This window comes from Hemiscyllium ocellatum, chromosome 4 (genome assembly GCF_020745735.1).
Source record: "Hemiscyllium ocellatum isolate sHemOce1 chromosome 4, sHemOce1.pat.X.cur, whole genome shotgun sequence".
Taxonomy (NCBI): domain Eukaryota; kingdom Metazoa; phylum Chordata; class Chondrichthyes; order Orectolobiformes; family Hemiscylliidae; genus Hemiscyllium; species Hemiscyllium ocellatum.
The window spans coordinates 57,699,687-57,725,823 of NC_083404.1; the positions used below are offsets into that span (position 1 = coordinate 57,699,687).

General features: G+C 41.9%; 1 protein-coding gene across 2 annotated transcripts in view; it reads right to left on the bottom strand.

The window, feature by feature from the left end:
- grhl2b (grainyhead-like transcription factor 2b) overlaps positions 1 to 26,137 on the bottom strand; it is a 153,088-nt gene that overhangs the window by 24,289 nt on the left and 102,662 nt on the right. For both annotated transcript variants that reach the window (XM_060823263.1, XM_060823264.1), the window contains one exon: positions 12,254 to 12,348. In XM_060823263.1, the coding sequence (XP_060679246.1) occupies positions 12,254 to 12,348 (95 nt within the window). The remainder of the gene's footprint in view (positions 1 to 12,253; positions 12,349 to 26,137) is intronic.

Below are 26,137 nucleotides of genomic sequence, written 5' to 3' on the forward strand. Positions count from 1 at the left end.
GGTGACCTTATAGAAGTTTACAAAATTATGAGAGGCATGGATAGGATAAATAGACAAAGTCTTTTCCCTGGGGTCGGGGAGGCCAGAACTAGAGGGCATAGGTTTAGGTTGAGAGGGGAAAGACATAAAAGAGACCTCAGGGGCAACTTTTTCACACAGAGGGTGGTACGTGTATGGAATGAGCTGCCAGAGGACGTGTTGGAGGCTGGTACAATTGCAACATTTAAGAGGCATTTGGATGGGTATATGAATAGGAAGGGTTTGGAGGGATATGGGCCGGGTGCAGGCAGGTGGGTTCCCAGGCGGAAGATGAGGCGCTCTTCCTCCAACCGTCATGTTGTTATGTTCTGGCGATGGAGGAGTCCAAGGACCTGCATGTCTTCGGTGGAGTGGGAGGGAGAGTTAAAGTGTTGAGCCACGGGGTGGTTGGGTTGGTTGGTTCGGGCGTCCCAGAGGTGTTCCCTGAAGCGTTCTGCAAGTAGGCGGCCTGTCTCCCCAATATAGGGGAGGCCACATCGGGTGCAGCGGATGCAATAGATGATGTCACACCTCCACACACATCATCTATTGCATCCGCTGCACCCGATGTGGCCTCCTCTATATTGGGGAGACAGGCCGCCTACTTGCAGAACGCTTCAGGGAACACCTCTGGGACGCCCGAACCAACCAACCCAACCACCCCGTGGCTCAACACTTTAACTCTCCCTCCCACTCCACCGAGGACATGCAGGTCCTTGGACTCCTCCATCGCCAGAACATAACAACACAACGGTTGGAGGAAGAGCGCCTCATCTTCCGCCTGGGAACCCTCCAGCCACAAGGGATGAACTCGGATTTCTCCAGTTTCCTCATTTCCCCTCCCCCCCACCTTTTCCAGTCGATTCCCTTGGACTCAACACCGCCCTCCTAACCTGCAATCCTCTTCCTGACCTCTCCGCCCCCACCCCCACTCCGGCCTATCACCCTCACCTTGACCTCCTTCCGCCTATCACATCTCCATCGCCCCTCCCCCAAGTCCCTCCTCCCTACCTTTTATCTGAGCCTGCCTGGCACCCTCTCCTCATTCCTGATGAAGGGCTCTGGCCCGAAACGTCAAATTTCCTGTTCCTTGGATGCTGCCTGACCTGCTGTGCTTTAACCAGCAACACATTTTCAGCTCTGATCTCCAGCATCTGCAGACCTCACTTTTTACTTGCAGGCAGGTGGGACTAGATTGGGTTGGGATATCTGGTCGGCATGGACGGGTTGGACTGTTTCCATGCTGTACATCTCTGTGATTCTATGACTCTCCCAAAATAAGGGCCTGTACTTTGGGGCTTCTCATATTTGGAATTAGAATTTGATCTCCCTGTTGAGAACTCCACAAATCAAACCCTGCAAGAGGAGGGTGGATCCGTGTGATGCAACTGAAAATAGATTTGCTCAATTGAGATTGTATTTATATTAGGTCAAAAATCACACCACACCAGGTTACATTCTAACGCATTGATTTGAAATCACACAAGCTTTCGGTGCGCTGCATCAATTGCCTAGACGAAGAGAACTTAACAATATGCCAAATAGGAATACAAACTGGCCATTCAACCTCTCGAGCCTTCTTTAGATTCAATAACATCATGCCTGAACTGACTGCAGCTTCAAGTTCATTCTCTTGCCTGCACTCCCCTCCTCCCCTGTCATACCTTGGAGTCCCTTGGAGATCAAAAATTAAATGAAGATATTAATTGATTCAGCTTTCACTGCTTGCTGAGGTACAGAATTCCAACGATAAACAATATTCCTTCTTATATTTGACTTCAATGGGAGATTGTTTATTCTGAAACTATGCCTCCTGCTTCTAGATAACTCTATGACAGGAAACATTCTACCGGTCAAGCCCCTCAGAACCTTTTGTTTCAATAAAATCCCCTCTCATTGTTCTAAAATGCAGTAAGTATGGGTCAAAAGACAGACTTTTCATGCTTGGAATCAACCTAGTAACCTTCTCTGAACTGCAGGCAAGAGTGGCTCTCCTTAAATATGGAAACCAAAACTTCACACAGCACTCCAAGTACTCTCTCACCAACTCTGTCCAGTTGTAACACGATTCTCTTCTTTTATACTCAATGGCTCTTTCAATAAAGCCCATATTCCTGAGAGTCCTAATTACTCATTGTACCTGCAATGATTCAATGTAGGAAGACACTCCGATCCCTCTACACTGTGCCCTCTGTATTTTTTTCCACTTAAAAAAATGTTTAGCTTTTCTACTCTTCCTACCAAACTGGATAACTTCATATTTTCCTACTGTATATCCCATCCACCAAAACTTTATCCATTCTTACAACTCCCCCGGAAACTCTTTCAGCAGACTGATGTCTCAACATCTCAACTGACCAACATACACGTGCCTAGGCAAAACATGTTTATTAGTATGGGATGTTTTTCTTTTTAAAGAAAGGAGGATTTGTTGTGTCTCATGGTCAGTATACAATTAAGGGACAGTCATTATCCACTGTATCATAGCACATGACCTGAGGTCACATAGGCCATATACTCCTCTTATCTTGGAGCAACTGAAGCATGGCACACTAGAGAAATATGCTTCTCTTCTGTAATCTAAGAGTTTACATTCACATAGGCACTCATGTACATTATAGTTAGTCGTAATAAACTTGTTATGTTCTTCAGTACCATGTCCAGTTTCTTATGTCACGGGAGTTGAGCATTTCCGCATCAGATAGAACACCCTGTTAGATATAAACTCACAAGATCTGGGTATGCACAAAGAAAGGAATGTGAAGTATACAGCAACTGGCAACCTCCTAGTAACTGGTACAGTTTGTAAATCCATCTATGTAGAACCACTCCACTTACAGGCAGCTTGGTGGTTCAGTGGTTAGCACTGCTGCCTCACAGCGCCAGCGATCCGGGTTTGATTCCAGCCTCAGGTCTATGTGGAATTTGTATGTTCTCCCCATGTCTGAGTGGGTTTCTGCCGGATGTTGTGGTTTCTTCTCTGTCCAAAAATATGCGGTTAGGTGGATTTGTCATGCTAAATTGTGTGCAGAGATATGTAGATTAGGTGGATTAGTCATGGAAAATGCAGGGTTACAGGGATAGAGTAGAGGGATTATCAAGGTTGAATGGTCTTTGGAAGGTCAGTGTGGACTTGTTAGGCTGAATGGCCTGTTTCTACAGTGGGGATTCTATTTAAAAGATGTGTCTCAGTCCCTGTTTGTAAGGCAACCTTGCAGAAACAAGTCATAGTAAAATGGTGAAGGGCTGAATGATGTCAAGGTTGGTCTGAGGGCAGCCATGTTGATGTGGTGAAGCCAATGGCTTGTTAATGTCAACTTGTGTGAATGAAGGATTGTGGAGGATGGTTCCCATGGAGACGATAGGGACATTGTCTGAGGAAGCTGTTACATACTGGGTATGACACACATTCAGTGAGCTGCAGTCACCAGGGTCCTGCTCTGATTAACACCTTGGGGATTTGTGCCCAGTTTTTCAGTGAAGGATAGAAGAATTGGAAAGCGCAAGTAATAAAGATGCAAATGCATGGAAATTTGGCAGTCAATTGATCAAGGGCAAGATTCTGAAGTGACCATTTAAGACTTGTGGGGAAAGTTGAGAAAATGTTTCTCTATGTCAAGAATCCAGTTTCTTCATTCTCACAATACTTTCTCACCTCTCTTACCATTGCTCAAGCCACACCAGAAGCAGAAAATTCTGCCCTATGTATCCTCCTCACAACTTGCTTTCCCATCTATCTTTGTATTGTTAACACATTTGGCGATAATACACTAAGTTCCTTCACCCAAGTCATTAAAGTAGATTGTAAATACTGAAGGTTCCAGTACTGATCCTTGTGGTATTCTTAGTTACTGTTTGCCACCTAAAAAGTCCCATTATTCCTAACTCGGTTTTCCATTTTTAGTCCATGCCCCATCCAAGTTAACATATCGCTCCCAACATTATGAGCTCTCATATTGTGTAGGAATCATTTATGAAGCACCTCACTGAATGCCTGTTGAAAACCCATATGCACTACATCAACTCACTCCCCTTTTTGTGGCCTGCTTGATTTTTCCCAAAAGTAGACAAAAGTAAAAATGTTTTCCAATTCAGAAAACCATGGTGACAGCATATATACTTTTAAAATGCCTTGCTACTTCATTAACAATGGATTCCAGCATTTCCCTCATGAACACTTGTTAGCCTAATTAGACTATAGTTTCTACTTTCTATCTCCCTTCTTTCATGAACATGGTTGCTACATTCACAATTTTCCAATTACTGAGATCTTTCCAGAATTTAGGAAATTTAGGAAGATTACAACTAAAGCACTCACTATCTCTACAGTCAATTCTTTTAAGATCATGTGATGAAGGGCATCATTTCCAGAAAGTCTTTAGTTTCTTTCCTTTCCCCAGCAACTTTCTCCAGGAATTGTGATTCTTGGACTGGGAAAATCAGGTTGGTAGTGGATCTCAAGGAAAGGAATTTGTGGAATGTCTATGAAACAATTTCTTTGGAATAGCTTGGGGTAGAGCCCATTAGGGAAAAGGCAGTTCTGGGGTTTGGAGATGTGTAATGAGGCAGACTTGATTAGAGAGTTTAAGAAGAAGGAACCCTATGGGGCAGTGACCACAGTATGATAGAATTCACCCTGCAGTTTGAAAGGAAGATGCTAGAATCAGATGTGACGGTATTACAATTGAGTAAAACATGAGGGAGGAACTAGCCCAGAATTGATTGGAAGGAACAGAGAAGATGGTGGAGAGCATTAACAGGAATTTCTGGGGGTAATATGGAAGGCACAGCAGAAATTCATCCAAGGAGGAAGAACATTCTATGCGGAGGATGAGACAACAATGGATGACAAGGGAAGTCAAAAACAGCAGAATAGCAAAAGAAAAAGCATACCACATGGTGAAGATTAGTGGGAAGCAGGAGGATTGTGAAACCTTTAAAAACTAGAAGATAACTAAAAATACCAGTAAGGGGGAGAAGATGAAATATGAGAGTAAATTAGCTAGTAATATAAAAGAAGATTGCAAAAGTTTTTTTTTAAGATCTCCAAAAGGTAAGATTGGATATTCAACCACTGGAAAATGAGGCTAGAAAAGTAGAAATGGGGAACAAAAAATGGGAGAGGAACTGAATGAGTACTTTGCATCTGTTTTCACATAGAAAACACCAGCTATATACCAGAACTTCAAGAGTTGGAGGCAGAGGTGAGTGTAGTTGTCATCATTAAGGAAGTGCCAGAAAGTGTGAAGGTGGATAAATCAGCCAGACTAGCTGGACTACACCAGAGTTCTGAAGGAGATAGCTGAGGGGATTTTAGAAGCATTCAGATGAGATGTGATCTTTCAGGTATTACTGGAGTCAGGGAGCTTCCCAGAGAACTGGGAACTGGCTAATGTACCACCCCTGGTTAAGAAAGGAAGGAGGCAGAAGACAGGAAACTATAGGCCGATTAGCCTGGCCTCGATTGTTGATAAGATTTTAGAGTCCATTATTAAAGATGTGATTGCATAGTACTTGGAAGTGGTGGTAATTTAGGACTGCATCAACAAGGCTTCGTCAACTGTCATGCATGACAAATCAGTTAGAATTTTCTGAGGAGGCAATGAGCAAGTCAGAAAAATGAGAGCCAGTGTGTGATCTATTCCAAAAGACCTTTGACAAGTTGGCACACAGGAGGTTGCAAATAAGAGCCCATGGTGTTAGAAGCAAGGTATTGGGGTGGATAGAGGATTGACTGACTGGCAGAAGTCAGAGAGTAGAGATAAAGGGATCTTTTTTAGGATGGCAACTGGTGGCTAGTGGAATTCCACAGGGGTTCTTGTTGGGACCACAACAATTCATGTTATTAGAAAAAAGTGGGAAAATAATGTTTCAGGTCAATATGAATTCTAGTCATAAATTCAGGACAATGACTTACTTCCTTTTTGCAGAGATGCTGGCTGGCCTGCTGACTGTGGCAGCAGTTTAAGTTTGAAAATCATTGACCTTGATATTATTCTAATTTTAGCCCTTCATGATTTGAAGTATTTGTCCACGCAAGTTGAAAGTACCCATTAAAAAAAACACATCATTCAAGAAAAATAGGAATTGAAAAATAGTCTTCCTTTCCGTTTGTTTCCTGGTTATAGCTTGGGATTTTCACCAGAAACTTGTATTATAGCTTACAAAAGAAAAGCACAGTAAAATAATATGATACTCTAACTATCATTGAAGACACATTTCAACTTCCAAAAAGGACCTCTAAAGGGATTGCTGCTAAGCTTCTTGAGCTCATAAACAGCTGAGAGAAGTGAGAACCCAAAAATCAAGGCTCAGTTTACTCTGGGACATTGTGCATCATTTGTAAAATTTAGTCGACAACCAAGTCGTCCACTTTTGTTGGTTGCCATCAGCAATGGATCATATTGCTTCGACTTTCTTCTGGTTGTTGCTACTTACAGTTGGACAACATGATTAACCCAATTTCCTGATTAGTTGTTCAAGGCAGCTCAGAGCAGTTAGTGTGAAAAGCAAAACTTGAACATTCATCCATCGATGCTGTGTCAAAGAATATTTAAAGATTTATAGCACAGCCCATTGTGCACAACCCACTTAGGAAGAACAATCTTTGTACCTGCCATGTTTCGCCAATGTGTGCAAGTCAATGAAACATTGCTGTCAGGTAAGAGAAGCAGCATCCTATGTCAAATACTCACATATTTGAAAGGAACGATTGAAAGCGCTAGCTTTGTTAATAATATGTACCTGACAAACTTTCTTCCTGCAATAACCTTTCAAGTCAGTTCAACTATGACTGTATCCTAGCAACATGAAATGTCATAGTAAGTTTAATTGTAATGCTTAGTCATGCAGACAATACCTGTCTGGAGAGCTAAAGTGGAAGCTTAAAAGTTAAGCCTTATTTTAAGAACTGGATATAAAAGCACTAGTTTTGTTTAAATAAATTGATAATTTGATTAGCTTGTATTTTGAACAGCTACAGGCTAATATCCATCAATGGTGTTACAAACTATTTTTGTATAAGCCTGTTCAAAAACTTAAAAGTCAATAAAGAGACCACTGGCTATCCATTTACCAGAGGAATGCTCAGTCAATGGCAGTTATTTAATACTATCAAAACACAACCCTTCCCTTAATGGCCTAAATGGAACAGATCACAGGAGGAGGGAGTTGATGACAATAGGGACGTCTGTCAGTTTGACAGCTCTGCTTCATCAAAAACTAGGACATGTCCAACTGGGGCTTTCACAGGCCTTACATGTGTCACTTCAGCTGTGCATTTTGTCTTAGTGGAAAGCAGGATGGGTTTAACCCATTGACTTGAAATTTCAGAGTGTCTTCTGGATGTGGTAAATATTAGCTTCTTATGGAAATTCAGAGTGTGTGGCAGGTCACAGAAATAGCTAATTATTCTGAAGTGTATGTACATTGATTCAAAAACACTCCCACACACCTTTAAATGGGTCTAATGGTACATTTCTGTTTCTCTTAGACACTAACAACTCGGAGATTATATGAATTACTCCTGAGTAATGAACTTCCAATCTGGTCACACAATGTTATGCCATGAAAGGAAACAATTTCCTGCCAAGACACTAAGCCAAGTTGCTCTACGAGAATTATATTTTCTCTGATCCTATTATTGTAATGAGATCAAATTTCCTGTCCAGCTTTATTGGTTCCTTGTCAAATGTGAAAAATAACAAAGCAGCAATCAATCAATCCTGTTTGAAAGGCAGAACTCCCCAATGCTGCCTAAAGTTGACCCATTCTCTATTTAGAAAGGCCTTCTTAATCATAGTCATTGAATACCTGACAGCACTAACATAATGGTAGCTTACATTTTTGCTCAAGATGAATGGCCTTCCATCAAGTTTATTCTGACATGTCAGAGAGCAAATATTGAAAATAAACTCTTTTAGAGTAGAATCGTTTTGAAGCAACAATTTCCTTTGAGTTGCTCCTGCTCCATTGTTGTAAAAGAGACCCTCTTTATAAGTGGACATTGAATCTCCTTCATTTCGAGTTACGGTGACAACAAAAGACCAACTCATACAGTTCTTCTTATTTCCATTTGAATATTTGCTGATGTGATAACAAAATTAGCCCTTTGACTTCACCTTTCAATTATCATTGCTGGGTGTGTAGATATAGATTGACTAAGACAATATAACAAAGCAAGGCTAAATATTGGCCAGGACGCCAGAGTTAACTTTCAATGGGCTTTTTCAAAATCCTGTGTTGGGATCAGATCAAGTGGATCTGTTGGGGAGACAGATAGAAGCGATGAGGAATTTGCAACAGCAACAGTATATGACAGATGGCAGTTATAGGAAGGGGGGAAAGTCTCAGATACAGTCACATATATGGGTTAACTCCAGGAAGGGTAAGAGAGGTAGACAGCTAGTGCAGGAGTCTTTTGTGGATATACCCATTTCAAAAAGGTATGCTGTTTTGGAAAATGTAGGGGTGATGGATTTTCAGGGGAACATAGCACGAACAGCCAAGTTTCTAATGCAACGAGGGGTACGTTGGCTTCCAAGAGATCAACTGTGTTAAGGGATTCTGTAGTCAGAGGTACAGACAGACGTTTCTGTGGCCAGCAGAGAAAAATCAGAATGGTGTGTTGTTTCCCTGGTGCCAGGATCAAGGATGTCTCAGAGAGGGTGCAGAATGTTCTCACGGGGGAAGAGGGGTCAGCAGGAGGTCATTGTCCACATTGGAAGGGAAAAGATTGAAATTCTGAAGGGAGATTACAGCAAGTTCTGCAGAAATTTAAAAAGGAGGTCCTCAAGGGGAGTAATATCTGGATTACTCCCAGTGCTATGAGCTAGTGAGGGAAGGAATAGGAAGATAGAGCAGATGAATGCATAGCTGAGGAGCTGGTGTGTGGGAGAAGGATTCACATTTTTGGATCATTGGAATCTCTTTTGGGGTAGACGTGACCTGTACAAGAAGGACAGATTGCACCTAAATTGGAAGGGGACTAATATACTGGCAGGGAAATTTGCTAGAGCTGATTGGGGGGACGGGAGCCAGGGAGATAGTGAGGAAAGAGATCGATCTGAGATGGGTACAGCTGAGAACAGAAGTGAGTCAAACAGTCAGGGCAGGCTGGGACAAGATAGGACTAATAAATTAAACTGCATTTATTTCAATGCAAGGGGCCTAACAGGGAAGGCAGATGAACTCAGGGCATGGTTAGGAACATGGGACTGGGATATCGTAGCAATTGCGGAAACATGGCTAAGGGGTGGGCAGGATTGGCAGCTTAATGTTCCAGGATACAAATGCTTCAGGAAGAATAGAAAGGGAGGCAAGAGAGGAGGGGGTGTGGTATTTTTGATCAGGGATAGCATTTCAGCTGCGCTGAGGGAGGATATTCCCAGAAATACATCCAGAGAAATTATTTGGGTGGAACTGAGAAATAAGAAAGGGATGATCAATTTATTGGGATTGTATTATAGACCCCCCCCTCCCCAATAGTCAGAGGGAAATTGAGAAACAAACTTGTAAGGAGATCTCAGCTATCTGTGAGAATAATAGGGTGGTTATGGTAGGGTATTTTATCCTTCCAAATATCGACTGGGACTGCCATAGTGTTAAAGGTTTAGATGGAGAGGAATTTCTTAAGTGTGTACAAGACCATTTTCTGATTCAGTATGTGGATGTACCTAGTACAGAAGATGTAAAACTTGACCTACTCTTGGGAAATAAGGCAGGGCAGGTGACTGAGGTGTCAGTGGGGGAACACTTTGGGGCCAGTGACCATAATTCTATTCGTTTTAAAATAGTGATGAAAAAGGATAGACCAGATCTAAAAGTTGAAATTCTACATTGGAGAAAGGCCAATTTTGACTGTATTAGGCAAGGACTTTTGAAAGCTGATTGGAGGCAGATATTCGCAGGTAAAGGGTCGGCTGCAAAAAAAGGAAGCCTTCAGAAATGAGATAACAAGAATCCAGAGAAAGTACATTCCTGTCAGTGTGAAAGGGAAGGCTGGTAGGTAAAGGGAATGCTGGATGACTAAAGAAATTGAGGGTTTAGTTAAGAAAAAGAAGGAAGCATATGTCAGGTATGGACAGGATAGATTGAGTGAATCCTTAGAAGAGTATAAAGGAAGTAGGAGTATACTTAAGAGGGAAATCAGGAGGGCAAAACGGGGACATGAGATAGCTTTGGCAAATAGAATTAAGGAGAATCCAAAGGGTGTTTACAAATATATTAAGGACAAAAGGGTAACTAGGGAGAGAATAGGGTCCCTTGAAGATCAGCAAGGCAGCCTTTGTGTGGAGCCACAGAAAATGGGGGAGATACTAAATGAATATTTTGCATCAGTATTTACTGTAGAAAAGTACATGGAAGATATAGACTGTCGTGAAATAGATGGTGACATCTTGCAAAATGTCCATATTTTAGAGGAGCAAGTGCTGGATGTCTTGAAATGGTTAAAGGTGGATAAATCCCCAGGACCTGATCAGGTGTACCCGAGAACTCTGTGGGAAGTGAGAGAAGTGATTGCTGGGCCTCTTGCTAAGATATTTGTATCATCGATAGTCACAGGTGAGGTGCTGGAAGACTGGAGGTTGGCAAACGTGGTACCACTGTTTAAGAAGGGCGGTAAAGACAAGCCAGGGAACTATAGACCGGTGAGCCTGACCTCGGTGGTGGGCAAGTTGTTGGAGGGAATCCTGAAGGACAGGATGTACATGTATTTGGAAAGGTAAGGACTGATTCGGGATAGTCAACATGGCTTTGTGCATGGGAAATCATGTCTCACAAACTTGACTGAGTTTTTTGAAGAAGTAACAAAGAAGATTGATGAGGGCAGAGCAGTAGATGTGATCTATATGGACTTCAGTAAGGCGTTCGACAAGGTTCCCCCTGGGAGACTGATTAGCAAGGTTAGATCTCATGGAATACAGGGAGAACTAGCCATTTGGATACAGAACTGGCTCAAAGGTAGAAGACAGAGGGTGGTGGTGGAGGGTTGTTTTTCAGACTGAGGCCTGTGACCAGTGGAGTGCCACAAGGATCAGTGCTGGGCCCTCTACCTTTTGTTATTTACATGAATGATGTGGATGTGAGCATAAGAGGTACAGTTAGTAAGTTTGCAGATGACACCAAAATTGGAGGTGTAGTGGACAACAAAGAGGGTTACCTCAGATTACAGCAGAATCTTGATCAGATGGGCCAATGGGCTGAGAAGTGGCAGAAGGAGTTTAATTCAGATAAATATCAAGTGCTGCATTTTAGGAAAGCAAATCTTAGCAGGACTTATACACTTAATGGTAAGGTCCTAGGGAGTGTTGCTGAACAAAGAGACCTTGGAGTGCAGATTCATAGCTCCTTGAAAGTGGAGTTGTAGGTAGATAGGATAGTGAAGAAGGCATTTGGTATGCTTTCCTTTCTTGGTCAGAGTATTGAGTACAGGAGTTGGGAGGTCATGCTGCAGCTGTACAGGACATTGGTTAGGCCACTGTTGGAATATTGCGTGCAATTCTGGTCTCCTTCCTATCGGAAAGATATTGTGAAACTTGAAAGGGTTCAGAAAAGATTTACAAGGATGTTGTCAGAGTTGGTGGATTTGAACTACAGAGAGAGGCTGAATAGGCTGGGGCTGTTTTCCCTGGAGCATCAGAGGCTGAGGGGTGACCTTATAGAGGTTCACAAAATTGAGGGACATGGATAGGATAAATAGACAAACTCTTTTCCCTGGGGTCGGGGAGTCCAGAACTACAGGGCATAGGTTTAGAGTGAGAGGGGAAAGACATAAAAGAGACCTCAGGGGCAAGTTTTTCACGCAAAGGGTGGTACGTGTATGGAATGAGCTGCCAGAGGACGTGGTGGAGGCTGGTACAATTGCAACATTTAAGAGGCATTTGGATGGGTATATGAATAGGAAGGGTTTGGAGGGATATGGGCCATGTGCTGGCAGGTGGGACTAGACTGGGTTGGGATATCTGGTCGGCATGGATGAGTTGGACTGAAGGGTCTGTTTCCATGCTGTACATCTCTATGACTCTATCTGCTTGAGGAGTAGGGATGTCTCAGTATAATATCTCGCCTGAAAGATGTGACAGTACAATATTCCCTCAGACCTGTCTTGGATAATCAGCCAATATTTTTTAAGGTCTAAGAGTGGGACTGGAACCCACAATCTTCTGACTCCGAAGACAGTGACACCAACCGAGACTCCCTACCAGTGAAAACTGCTCCGCAAAAGTAAACTCACCTTGGCTTCTTCGTTCACATCCCATGTGAAGGAGATGGCATTGTAGGCAATTTCTTCAATGTTTCCAATAGTATTGAAACTCTCTTTGTAATCAGCTGAAGGAAGGGTACAAAAGAAAAAGAGACGAATGTTAAAAATACTCACCAAGTAAAGCATCAGCCTGCAAATTAAGAAGATTGACTCCCGGTTAAGGTCATGACTAACATTTAAAAAGACGACAGGTTCTTCTGGAGTTTCCTTGAGATCAATAATCCTGTCAACATCTAGGCTCATACACATCATCAACTCCTGAAATAATGACCATGGGATTGATGGAAAAACGCAATTGGTAGTGTAGTGTCCGTCAGGGAAGGGGAACTGTCATTTCTACCTGATCTGGTTTTCTCAAATGGCCCCATCAGTAGCTCAGAGTAATAGCTAGAGATTTTTCTTTGCTACCATCACTTGCATATCTCAACAACAGTTTCTTTTAAAGTAGCATGTTGACAATCATTGCTCATGTTATCAATCAATTTATAAGGAAGCTAAAAATGTTTTAAACATAATTGAATGGACGAGCATGGATCACAATTTTAAAACCGAAGCTTAATGACAACAAGCACTCTTTTGTTCTGAGGATTGCCAATTAGATGACAGCATCCCAGTTTATTCAGTAAGGAGTAACCTGAGACAATAAATGATGTTACATTTCATTGCACTTTACCTACATCACTAGCTGGTACAATATTTCAGTGCTAGCAGTGCTACAAATATTGCAGGCCAATAGTCAGACAGAAAGTTTCATAAACAAGGAATCAGGATAGTTTCAAGCAACAGATTAATTTGCCAACACTAATCATGTTTCTTTTATTAACTCCAGGCATGGGGCGTCCACTACATTATCTGGAAGCCTATTGCACACAGAGAGTCAAACAGCACAAAAACAGACTCATTGGTCCAATTTGTTCACATCAACCATGTTTCCCAAACTAAAACTAACCCCACGTGCCTGTGTTTAGCTCGTATCCCTCTAAATCTTTCCTATTCATGTACGTACCCAAATATCTTTTAAGTCTTGTATCTGTACCTGCACCTACCACTTCCTCAGGCAGTTTGTTTCACACACGAACTACCCTGTGTGTGAAAACATCGTCCCTCAGGACCTTTTTAAATTTTTCTCCTCTCACTTTAAAAATACGGTCCCTAATTTTGAACTCCCCCACCTTAGGTAAAAGATCTTTATTCACCTTATCTACACCCCTCATGATTTTGTAAACCTCTTTAAGGTCACCCTACAATGCCCTACACTCCAGGGAAAGATTTCAATCCAGCCTTTCCTTCTCACACTAGGAATAAAGGAATAAGAGTAGAACCTCTAGCCCCTCAAATTTGTTCCATTCATTGAGATTACAGCCGGTCTGGAACCCAACTCCAAATAACTGCCTTTACTCCGAACAGCAATAACATTGCTGGATTTTAATTAACTGATTTCAGATATAAACTTAACAATTAGCCAAGTACTATTCACAGAAGAGAATTCTTAGCATTTACTACCCTTTGTGTGTTGGTATTTATCAAGTTCATTCCTGGAATATTTACGTCTAATGTTTAGATTTCGCCTCCACAATCAGTGAATGTAGCTTTTCTTTACTGATCTTAATTCCGATAACACCATGATAACTTAGACCATATCACTCAATTCCAAGCAATATGACTCTAGCTTCTGGAATATCAATTTGCAGTTTACAGCTGGAGTCCAAGGTGATGTTACATTTCATTGCTTAAATCTACACTGTACGTCCTCCAAGTCCAATGTATCCTTCTCAACGTGTGGTGCCCAGAACTGCTCAAGGCTGAACCAGGGATCTGCATAACTGAAGTCTGAATTTGACCATCTTGTAAACTAGCCATCTAGATACAAGGCCAGCATCTGAGTAATGTTTTGGTTATTTCTGTGTCTAGAGTGTGGTGCTGGAAAAGCCCAGCAGGTCAGACAGTATCGGAGGAGGAGAATTAATGTTTCGGGCAAAAGCCCTTCATCAAGAATGGAGAGATAAATGGGAGGGGACGGGGTGAATGTCGAGAGAAGACAGCTGCGAATTCGATAGGTAGATGAAGGTGGGAGGTAAGGGTGATAGGTCAGAGAGGAGGGTGGAGCGGATAGTTGGGAAGGAGGATGGACAGGTAGGACAGGTCATGAGGGCAATGCAGAGTTAGAAAGTTGGAACTGGGATAAGATGGAAGGAGGGGAAATGAGGAAACTGGTGAAATCCACATTGGTCCCGTGTGGTTGGAAGGTCCCAAGGCATAGATGAGGCATTCTTCCTCCAGATGTCAGGTGGTTAGGGCTTGGCGATGGAGGAGGCCCGGGACCTGCACGTCCTTGGGGGAGTTGAAGTGTTTCGCCACAGGGCAGTGGGGTTGGTTGGTGCGGGTGTCCCTGAGATGTTCTCTGAAGCATTCTGCAAGTAGGCGCCCTGTCCCCTCAATGTAGATGAGACCACAATCGGGTGCAATGGATACGGTAAATGACATGTGTGGAAGTGCAGGTAAAACTCTGATGGATGTGGAAGGCTCCTTTGGGGCCTTGGACGGAGGTGAGGGGGGAGATATGGGTGCAGGATTGCAATTCCTGCGGTGGCATGGGAGGATGCCAGGAGGGGAGGTGGGGGGGGCGTGGACCTGACAAGACTGTCGTGAAGGGAAGGTCTTTATGGAACACAGATATGGTTGGAGAAGGAAATATGTCTCTGGTGGTGGAGGCTGTTTGTAGGTGATGGAAATGGCAGTGGATGATGCAATGTATATGGAGGTTAGTGAGGTGGAAGGTGAGGACCGGAGGGGGTGAGGGGGGGCATGTTCTGTCCTTGGTGTGCATGGATAGGTCGGGTTCGAGGGCAGAGGCAGGGAAGTGGAGGAGATGTGCTAGAAGGCATCATCGACCATGTGGGAGGGGAAATGCGACCTTTGAAGAAGGAGGCTACCTGCTGTGTTCTGTGGTGGAACTGGTCCTCCTGGGAGTAGATGCGGCAGAGGTAGAGGAATTGAGAATAAAGGATAGTGTTTTCACAGGAGGCAGTGTGGGAGGGAGTGTAGTCCAAGAAGCTGTGGGAGTCAATAGGTTTGTAGAAGATGTCTGCGTTGAGTCAATCACCATTGGAGACGGACGCCTGGAGGAAGAATGCCTCATCTTCCTCCTTGGGACCCTCCAACCACATGAGATTTCACCAGTTTCCTCATTTCCCCTCTTCCCACCTTAGCCCCGGTCCAACCTTCCAACTCAGCACCGTTCTCATGACTGTCCTACCTATCCATCTTCCTTCCCATCTATCTGCTCCACCCTCCTATCTGACCTATCACCATTCCCCCCACCTTCATCTACCTATCACTATCTCAGCTACCTTCCCCCCCCTCCATTTATCTCTCCACGCCTTTGGCTCACAAACCTCATTCCTGGTGAAGGGCTTATACCCAAAATGTCGATTCTCCTGCTCCTCAGATGCTGCCTGACCTGCTGTGCTTTTCCAGCACCACACTCTCGACTGATCTCCAGCATCTCCAGTCCTCACTTTCTCCTATTTCTCTGTGTCTGTGAATGGCTTTTTTATTATGTATGTGCTTAGACATCCACATTGTTGGACTTCAATTCTTTCTTGTTTAGCGAGTTTTGAGAAATAGCAGAGATAGTAATGCAGAGACTCAAACAAACAGCTCTACCAACCATCCAACCCAAACATTGGGTCCGCTACCTTTGTCATCACTAAACAAAACAAATTAGAGGAAATCTTCAAGACCATCAATAATATCCTTACTGGCATAATATTCACTAAAGAGGAAGAAAACAACAACACACTGCCATTCCTGATGTCGCAGTAGAACGAACAGTCAATGGGCAACTTCAAACCAGCGTCTACAGGAAAACAACACATATGGACCAGATATTGAACTACAGAAGCAATCATCCCAACATCCACAAATGAAGCTGCACTAGAACATTATTTCAGCACAGAGGAACTACACAGAGCAGAGGGAAATCATCTATACAGTGTATTCAAAAATGTACCCAATCCGCAATTTCTCAGCAACAAATCCAAACAAGCAGACAAAATGCACCCAGAAACCCTAGCCACTCTCCCTACATCAAAGACATCTTGGAAATGACTGCCAGATTACTCAGACCCCTTGGCATCACGGTAGCCCACAAACCCACCAACACTCTAAAACGGCAGCTAATGAACTTGAAAGACAACAAGCAAACTAATGCCATTTATGAAATACCTTGCAAGAACTGTAACAAACACTACATTAGATAAACAGGCAGAAAACTAGCCACCAGGATACATGAACATCAACTAGCCACAAAACAACATGACCCTCTCTCACTAGTATCCTTACATATAGGTAAGTAAAGACACCACTTCGACTGGGACAACACATCCATCCTAGGACATGCCAAACAGAAACATGCACGAGAATTCCTACAAGCATGGCATTCCAACCAAAACTCTATCAACAAACACATTGACTTGGATCCCATTTACTTGGAGGGAAAAAAACAGAAATGACATCACCATATGAAATGACATCACCACAGGAAATGACATCACCAACCCAAATATATAAATAGAAAGCAGGAAACACAAGCAGTGCTTCGTCCAGAGGCTCACTGAAGATGTTACCTAGTATGGTGATGAAACGTCTGAAAATGAACCTACATCCAGATTCTTTCTTGCCTTTCAACATTTAGAAACTACACTGAACAGTATAATCCAAAGTGGCTGGTCTACATTAAAATTCATATGTCACAATTTTGAAAATTGACAATCTATCAAGTTCTCACCATGGTTTGATACCTATATTGCTTACAATGTCACGTATTGTTGTGAACCTGGGAAGTGACTTGCTGTCCAAACATCCAAGTTCTGATGAAATAGATGAAGGTTTGAGACCACAGCACTGATGCTTGCAGCAGGCCCTTCATTTCATTCCAGTAACTGGAGTACCCCGCTCATTATCCACACTCACCATCTCCTGCCACTCCGACAGGCAATTTCATCAACCAATAGTCTTTTAATGAGACACCTTAGCAAGCCTCTTGGGAAGACTACAAATAACATCTGTAGCCATATCCTGTCCACTACCTTTATCACATCTGCAAAAATAAATCTCGTTAAGCTTTATCCACACTTTATAAATTAGATTTAACAAGGAGTACTGATTCTGTCTCTGATCATCTCAACATCTTCAAGGTGACCAGCCACCCCATCTTTAATGCTAAATTCTAGTTATACCTGACAACAGACCTTAGGCTCACTGTTCTCCAAATCCTGTGTTTTTTTTTTCTCTCTCTCGTGCTCCTTAAAGCACAGACAAAATTTTTCAAAATCAAGGAACAACTCCCACATCAAGAGAACCACACAAGGCTATAGAACATAGAACAGTACAACATAGGAACAGGCCCTTCGGCCCACAAAGTCTGTGCCAACCATGATGCTATTGTAAATTAATCCTATCTGCCTGCACATGGTCAGTCTCCCTCTATTGCCTGCTTGTTCATGAGTCTGCCTGAATGTCTTTTAAACCTATAATAACGGCAACCATGATGTTCTCATCTACATCCTTCAAAACCCCAAGATGGACTGCACCTGGTCTATTTTCACCATTACTATTGTTTAGCTGATATTAATCTTTGTCAGCCTTGTCCCTGATTCAACATTAGCTTCCACGGCCATGCTGACTTATTTCTCTATTTCAAATGATTGTACAAACCAATTATTCAAAAATATCTAATTAGCTTCTTATTTTCACAATATAATCACAACCAGTTTTCAAGCTCCCCCTTTCCCCATTCCCAACATTCCACTTCCCCGACCCCATACTTTTCATCCTCTCTCCTTGCAGCTCTCTCAATCTGTTCTGTCAATCTTTGTCACCCTTTGGTCAGAATCGATGCTACATCTTGCACTTTTTGTAAGATTTTTCTTTTAGCTTTATATTGTTTGCTATTTCTTTAGCCGCTGCTAGCAATTTTTAAATTTGTCAAATAGAGTGCTTGGCCCTGATCAGAGTGAATCGGTATCACCAAACAAATCTTCTGTTGTTTACTCTGAGTTTGACCATATAATGATCATTATTTGATAAATATTTACATATGTTAGACTTGTTAATTAAATCTGGTTCAGTACTCATTACTAAATCTAATATGCTCCCCTCATTGGTCCTATAGTATATTATTGCAGAAAATTATTACTACTTTCAGGAAACCTACTGCCTTTCAATATATAACAATCTGCTTATCCTAACCTACATGAAAAGTAAAACTGCAATTAAAATCTCTTTGCCCATGTTACACGCTTACGATAAACTCTACATTTATAAATCCACAGTATGCATTTTATTTCCCAGACTTCCTACCTTTGGCCAGAATGTGTGCTATATCTCACAATTTTTGTAAAATGTTTCTTTTAGTTTTATGTTAGGCTTAGCATCCAGTTAGACAAGACATGTTTTACCAGGCTGCACCTTTGTGTTGAAAACCTGTAGTTGCTTATGGAAGAGGGAGTCCATCCAGGTTGGGCGAGGGTTGCCTGGAGAAGGGGAAAATCCTTGTTCTTGGGATGGAAGATGAGTGCTATCAGGCAATATATTATCATCAAAAAAAGAGTATACTGGGTATAAGTGAGATGTACTCCTGTTCCTCCTGGTTTACAAACTGTTGATATTTACTTAATCCCCAACCCTTCCCCGTATCTCCTTCAAGATGTTGGCTTTTGACAAGAGCTGGGTAACCAGGCTAATGTTCACTACGATGGGGTTTTGCAAATCTTTTCCCCTGTTTGAAGCTTTAAAAAATTCCCAGTTCAGTGAGCAATGGGGGATGATTTGTTGGAGGGACGGCTAGGGGAGGATATCTAAAAACCAGTGGGTATGGGAGCCATCATTGCTACTTTGTAGCTCACCACTCCAAAATTTCAGCCCGAGCTCCTACCTTGGGACCTGACCTCCACTGTGGGGAAACCTTGCACTACAACATTTAAGTAGCTTCTTGGCAGCTGATTGACCACTTATAGAGTCATAAAGATGTACAGCATGGAAACAGACCCTTCAGTCCAACCTGTCCATGCCGAACACATATCCCAACCCAATCTAGTCCTACCTGCCAACATCCGGCCGATATCCCTCCAAATACTTCCTATTCATGTATCCATCCAGATGCCTTTTAAATGTTGCAATTGTACCAGCCTCCACCACTTCCTCTTGCAGCCCATTGCACACATGCATCACCCTCTGTGTGAAAAGGTTACCCCTTATGTCTCTTTTATATCTTTCTCCTCTCACTCTAAACCTATGTCCTCGAGTTCTGGACTCCATCACCCCAGAGAAAAGATTTTGTCTATTTTCCCTATTCATGCCCTAATGATTTTATAAATCTCTAGAAGGTCACCCCTCAGCCTCCAACACTCCAGGGAAAACAGCCTTAGTCTATTCAACCTCTCCTTATAGCTCAAATCCTCCAACCCTGGCAACATCCTTGTAAATCTTTTCTGAACCCTTTCAAGTTTCAGAACATCCTTCTGATAGGAAGGAGACCAGAATTGTACGCAATATTGCAAAAGTGGCCCAACGAATGTCCTGTACAGCTGTAACATGACCTCCCAACCCCAGTACTCAATACTCTGACCAAGAAAGCTTACCAAACGCCTTCTTCACTATCCTATCTACCTATGACTTTATTTTCAAGGAGCTATGAATCTGCACTCCAAAATCTCTTTGTTCAACAACACTCCCTAGGACCTTACCACTAAGTGTATAAGTCCTGTTAAGATTTGCTTTCCAAAATGCAGCACCTCGCATTTATTGGAATTAAACTCCATCTGCCACTCCTCAGCCCTTTGGCTCATCTGATCAAGATCCCATTGTAATCAGAGATAATCTTCTTTGCTGTCCACTACACCTCCGATTTTGGTGTCATCCACAATGTTCTGCCCCAATTAAACCAGGAAGTGATACAGTTAGTGACCAGGCATTTTCGGACTTTTAAAACATAGAAACATAGAAAAAGAAGCAGGAGGAGTAGGCTGTTTGGTTGTTCAAATCTGCTCCACTAATATGGTCATGGCTGATCATCCAAATCAGTTTGTTGTTCCCACTTGTACCCCTCCACCCCCCACTATGGCTAGCTGAAGATAATACTGGACTAACTGAATCCAGAGTGGAATGTGATGGACTTTATTGCTCCTTTTTTGCTTACTATCAGGGTCAGTCATTGAGCATATTCCCAATAGGCTGCCCAAGTACAAAAAGATGCTAAAAGTTATTTTTACACAAAAGTGTATTATACTACACTGGCACTACTGGAGCAATTTCACGACAAACATTAGAGAGAAAGATTCATCCCTTTTATCTCAGCAAAGCCCCTACAGAGACTCAAACCTCAGTGAAGTCTTGAACTTTGTACTGACGCTTGTGGCTCACCTGGCACAAATGTAATCAGTTTCCCTTCTGACAAATTTCTATACAATTACTAGATTCTATTTTCTTTAGCTAATGTATCTCCTTGAGAATACTTAATTGGCTCCACATCTACAAATAATCACCCTGCCAACCACTGATGTTCAGTAGCAGTAGTGTGCACCATCTATAAGATGGACACTGCAGAACCCCACCAAAGCTCCTTAGTCAGCATCTTCCAAGCTCACGACCCACTGTCATCTGGAAAAATAAAGGGCAGCAGATACATGGGGACATCACCACCTGCAAGTTCCCCTTCAAGCCACTCAATATCCTGACTTGGTAATATAACACCATTCCTTCAGTTTTGATGGATCAAAATCCTGGACGTTCTTCCCTAACAGCATTGGAGGTCCATCTACAGCTGTCTGAACTGCAGCAGTTAAAGAAGGTAGTTCACCACTAACTTTTCAAAATCAACTAGTGATGGACAATAAATGCTAGCTCAGCTAGTGATGTCCATCGGAAAGGAAACTGAAAGCCAGCTGCCAACTTAGTTCATTTATTACAGCATATAGATTCCTTAAACCCATGTCTTCAACAGCCTTGTTCCTTTCTGGCAACTCCACAGCTTTCTGCTTTTGAATCTTTCTTCTCAGAACTTTATCCCAGTCCTAATTGCTTGGAGACTGCTACTGACCTCAAGTCTGTTGTAATGGACCTCTTTTCTCTGAATGAACCTTTCTCTCTCTCTCTGTTTTAAAATTCAAGTCAGCCAACGCTTTATCAATTATTTTCAAAGGAGGCTTACTGTTAGTTTAGCTGAAATGACATTTCAGCGTAAAAGATCCCTAAGGAAACAATGATTATAACGTGGTCAAATTTAGCATTCAGTTGAGAGGGAGGATCTTGGGCCAAAAACAACTGTACTAAGCCTAAATAAAGGACACTACAAAGAAACAAGAGAAGAACTGGCTGGACTACACGAGGAAAGGATTTAGCAGGAAAAGCTTGTTGAGGAACATTTGAAGATGTTTAAGAAAATAGTTCATGGTTCACAGCAAAGAAGAAGAATTCTAGGAAGGGGATTAGCCAAACATGGTTAACCAGGCAAATTAATGATAGCACCAAATTGAAAGAAAAACATACAATGTGGCTAAACTTAGTGGTAAGCCAGAAATTGAGAAAGCTTTAAAAACTAACATAAGACAACCAAAAAAAAACAATAAAGAGGAAGGACTACGAGAATTAATTTGCAAGACAGCTAGAGCTTGTTTAAACATGTAAAAGGGAAGGGAGAAGTCAAAGTGACCATCCGCCCCTTAGAAAATGAGGCTGGAGAAATAATAATGAGGAACCAGGAAATGGCACAAGAATTGAATAAGTACTTTATATCAGACTTCACAGTAGATGGCATAACTGGCTTTCAAAAAACCATGGCATGGTGGCTCAGCGGTTAGCACTGCTGCCTCACAGCACCAGGGATTCTGGTTCAACCCCAGCCTCGGGTAACTGTCTGTGTGGAGTTTGTACATTCTCCCCGTATCTGCGTGGGTATCCTTTGGATGCTCCGGTTTCTTCCCACCAGGTTAGGTGAGTTGGCCATGCTAAATTGCCCAGAGTGTTTAGGGATGTCTAGGTTAGGTGCATTAGTCAGGGAAATGTAGAGTATTAGGGTAAGGGAATCAGTATGGGTGGGATACTCTTCGGAGGGTCAGTGTGGACTTGTTGGGCCAAATGGCCTGTTTCCACTCTGTAAGGATTCTATGATAATAATCAAAATCACTAAATATTCAAGAGTCAAAAGGAGGAAAGTTAATAAATATGATAGTATCTCTAGAGAAAAAGTGCTAGGGAAACTAAAGGGGCTAAAGACTGAGAAGTCCCCTGGACCTCATGTGGATGCATCCTAGGATTTTAATGGAAGAAGATTCTTAGAAGACTTGAAAGGGTAAATGTGGAAAGGTTGTTTCCCCTTGTGGTGAGTCCAGAACCACAGAGCTTAATCTCAGAATAAAGGGATCACACATTTAAGACAGAGATAAGGAGAAATTCTTTCTCTCAGACAGCAGTGAGTCTGTGAAATTGTTTACCACAGGGCTTGTTGAGGCTGGGTTGTTAAGCATATTCAAGGCTGAGATCAGCAAATTTTTAATCAGTAAGGGAATCAAGGGTTATGGGGAAAAGGCAGATTAGTGAAGTTGAGGATTATCAGATCAGCTATGATCTCATTGAATGGTGGAGCAGACATGATGGGCTGAATGGCCGACTTATGCTCTGACATTTTATAGTCTTATGGATTTCTTGTAAATGCTTTTTAACACAAAATGACAGTAAAACACCAGGGCAGAGTCTTGCAGAACAAAAAGCGAAATCCAGTATTTCCTCTGCTTTAGAACCGACATTTCCAAAAAAAACAATACGATGAACTTTGATCAGAGTAACTGAGATGGTTTCATTCAGAAATGAACGTATTACCACTGAGCCAGCCTAGCACTATTTCATAGTACACATCAGAATATGCTTTTATTCAGAAAAGGCCCTACTTTGCTTCCTTAAGATATGATGATCTTTTGTACAGAAACAAGTTGAAGATGTGTGTACTCAGAAGAATATTTCTATTGACAATTTGCAATAGTTGACAACTTTGCATATTATTGGGTGACTTAAAGCTTTTCGTAGAAAACGATACCATGGAAGGTGGCCAATTCGGTAAGTGCCAACCTAATTCCACTTTCAAATCACAGTCAGCTGTTTAAAAAAAAGTGGAAATCTATCGGAGTTGGCCTCAGCCAGGAGTTGGGTGATTTGTTTTTAGTAATTATATTAAATGACCAGCAAGTCATCAACTGGACATAATTTAAAGGATAAGGGATTGCCAAGTATATTAAAATATTCTATCACTAATTTCTGCTAGTATGTGGGAGAATCATATTTATCGAAACAAGTTGCTGTGCATATCCCACTCAATAAGTTTGTCTACTAATAGCAATGACCAGTTTAATATATGTAGAGTCACTAATTCATTGGAGACTGCATGTTACTTTAGAAAATCAACAATTAAAAATCCTGCTCAAGCGAATGTATTTTACACTGTAAGAGCTGGGCATAAAATTGGAACTTTAAAACAAAACACAAAGCTGATAACTACACTTGAGTGGGCTAACACAAATGAGCTGTGACTGAGTGAGCCCATGATCAAACAAAGCAGCTTGCTCCTAGCTGGCAGTATGTTAGCTGATTATATCAGGAAAGGTCCCGTTAACCTTGAACAAAGCCAAGCAAAGCTGGTTAACAATTCCTGAGGACCACAACTTCCTGGATGCATTTGCTTTGATGCTTCCCCAGTGCAAGATAAACATGAACAAATATAACCATCCGAAGCCCCATTTGCACTATTGCGGAAAGCTGATTGCATACCAGATATAAGGGATCATGTTCCAGAGCTGACCAAGGTAGGAGGTGTTTTGCTTCTTCTCCATCAGCTTTTACTGCTCAGAAACTGAAGCGTGGCAAAAAGTTTCTTCACATTGTGTCCTCTGCAGGCCGACCAAAAACAAACAAATTCTCACCATCTCTGGGCGACAGTGCTTCATTATATTGTGGTCTTATCAAGTCAGGTTATCCACAAACTAAGCAGTCAACCAAATTAACCTCCACAACCACCTGATGAAAGAGTGGCACTCCAAAAGCTTTTAAATAAATCTGTTGGACTATAACCTGATGTTGTGTGACTTTTAACCTTGTCAACCTCAGTCCAGCCCTGGCACCTCCAAGTCAGATTAAAATCAGTATGTGCCCAGACACTGATATATACAGTAACCAATAACTAAAACACATAGTCCTGAGCCTCCTGATAGCTCAGTCAAATAGGATGTCAGTAAACGACTCAGAGACTTAATTGGTTTTAAGTTTTATCCTTGATCAGTGCTAAATTAGATGATCCCACCTACAATGTCTTAGGTGTTCCCTAGAATACCCAAAAATTCTTGGTTTTGAGGGGAAGAAATTAAATAAGGGTAGTTTGCTGCCCCAACTTGTTATCAAGCTGGCTGCAATGGAAGTATCTATGACTGGCCACTGGGGAATGTTCATCACCACAGGCCAGGGCCCAACAAGGAGCCATTACCTTTAGGAAGATGGAGGAAGGAGTTCAAAACAAACATTAAAACCTTTCATGGTTCAATAGAACAGACAACCAACCAGCCAATCCAGATGTAGGTTGCATTAGTTCATCTATACCTTGCAAATAGTAGGGGTGGACAAAGTTAAAAATCTCGCAACACCAGCTGAAAGTCCAACAGGTTTATTTGGAAGTACAGTACAAGCTTTCAGAGTGTCGCTCCTTCATCAGGTAACAAGTGGGATGTTACTGTTTCTGTGACAGGAAAGGTAGAAATCAAATGCAAACTGCCAGAGTCACATATAAAAACAGACCTAGAAATAAAAACAGAATTAGAAATATATGTGGCTTTAATTACAAAGCAAAATTAATAGATTCTTTGGTGTAATTTCAATAATAAAAGTAGCATGTAGAAGAGAACCAAAGAACTGCAGAAAAGGCATCATGGTAACCAAAAGCTTCTCCAAAGAGTTGATTTAAAAGAGGATCTTCAAGTCAGAAAGGAAAGCAGAGAGGTGTTTCAGAACACGCAGGTAAAGTTTCAAATATCAGGTTGAAGGTTGAGGGTGGGGTAAGGAATACAAGAAGTCCGGAGAATCTGTTGGGGAGAGGTGGCAATTAGTGGTGGCAATTAGCTGGAGGACATTGAAAAGGAAGGCAGAGAATTGCACTTAACACGCTAATCAGCTAGGAGTCATTGCAGGTCAAGGACTTTGTGGCAGGATCAGTAATGGGCAGAAGATAATAAACATTGTTAATGATTAACTTCTTCCGAGTATTCACAAGGAAAGGCATGAATAACATTCCCTTCACTAACATTGATAATGTTCATAAAATTAACTGTCGCTACCTCTGGAGCAGGTGGGACTTGAACTCGGACCCTCTGCCCAGGGGTGTATAATAACATCTCTGAACAGGTTGATTTGAAAATATTTACACAAAATTTATGACCAGTATCAGCTAACATGGCTTAAAACATAGAAGTCTTCAGAGATAGATGACAATCCCATGTTAATAACAGACGTATTGGCAAATTCTGAGTGTGGATCAGAAATGACTGAAAAATGTTTGTTTATTGGAGTTGCAGCAAATTGGGTGTGCCTTTGGAGTCACGGTTGAGACCAAAATGTTTTGTAATTTATGGAAATGATTTGGATTTAGAAACTCGATACAAATGGCCAAAATGTGGAGATAATACCAAATTGGAGGTAGAAATTCAGAAATCACACAGAGTTGTGTAAAATATTGAAGCAGGCAGAGCAATGGATGATCAAAGTTAATGTAGAGAATGAAAAGGACTATACATAGGAGGAAAGCAATATCAAGCATCT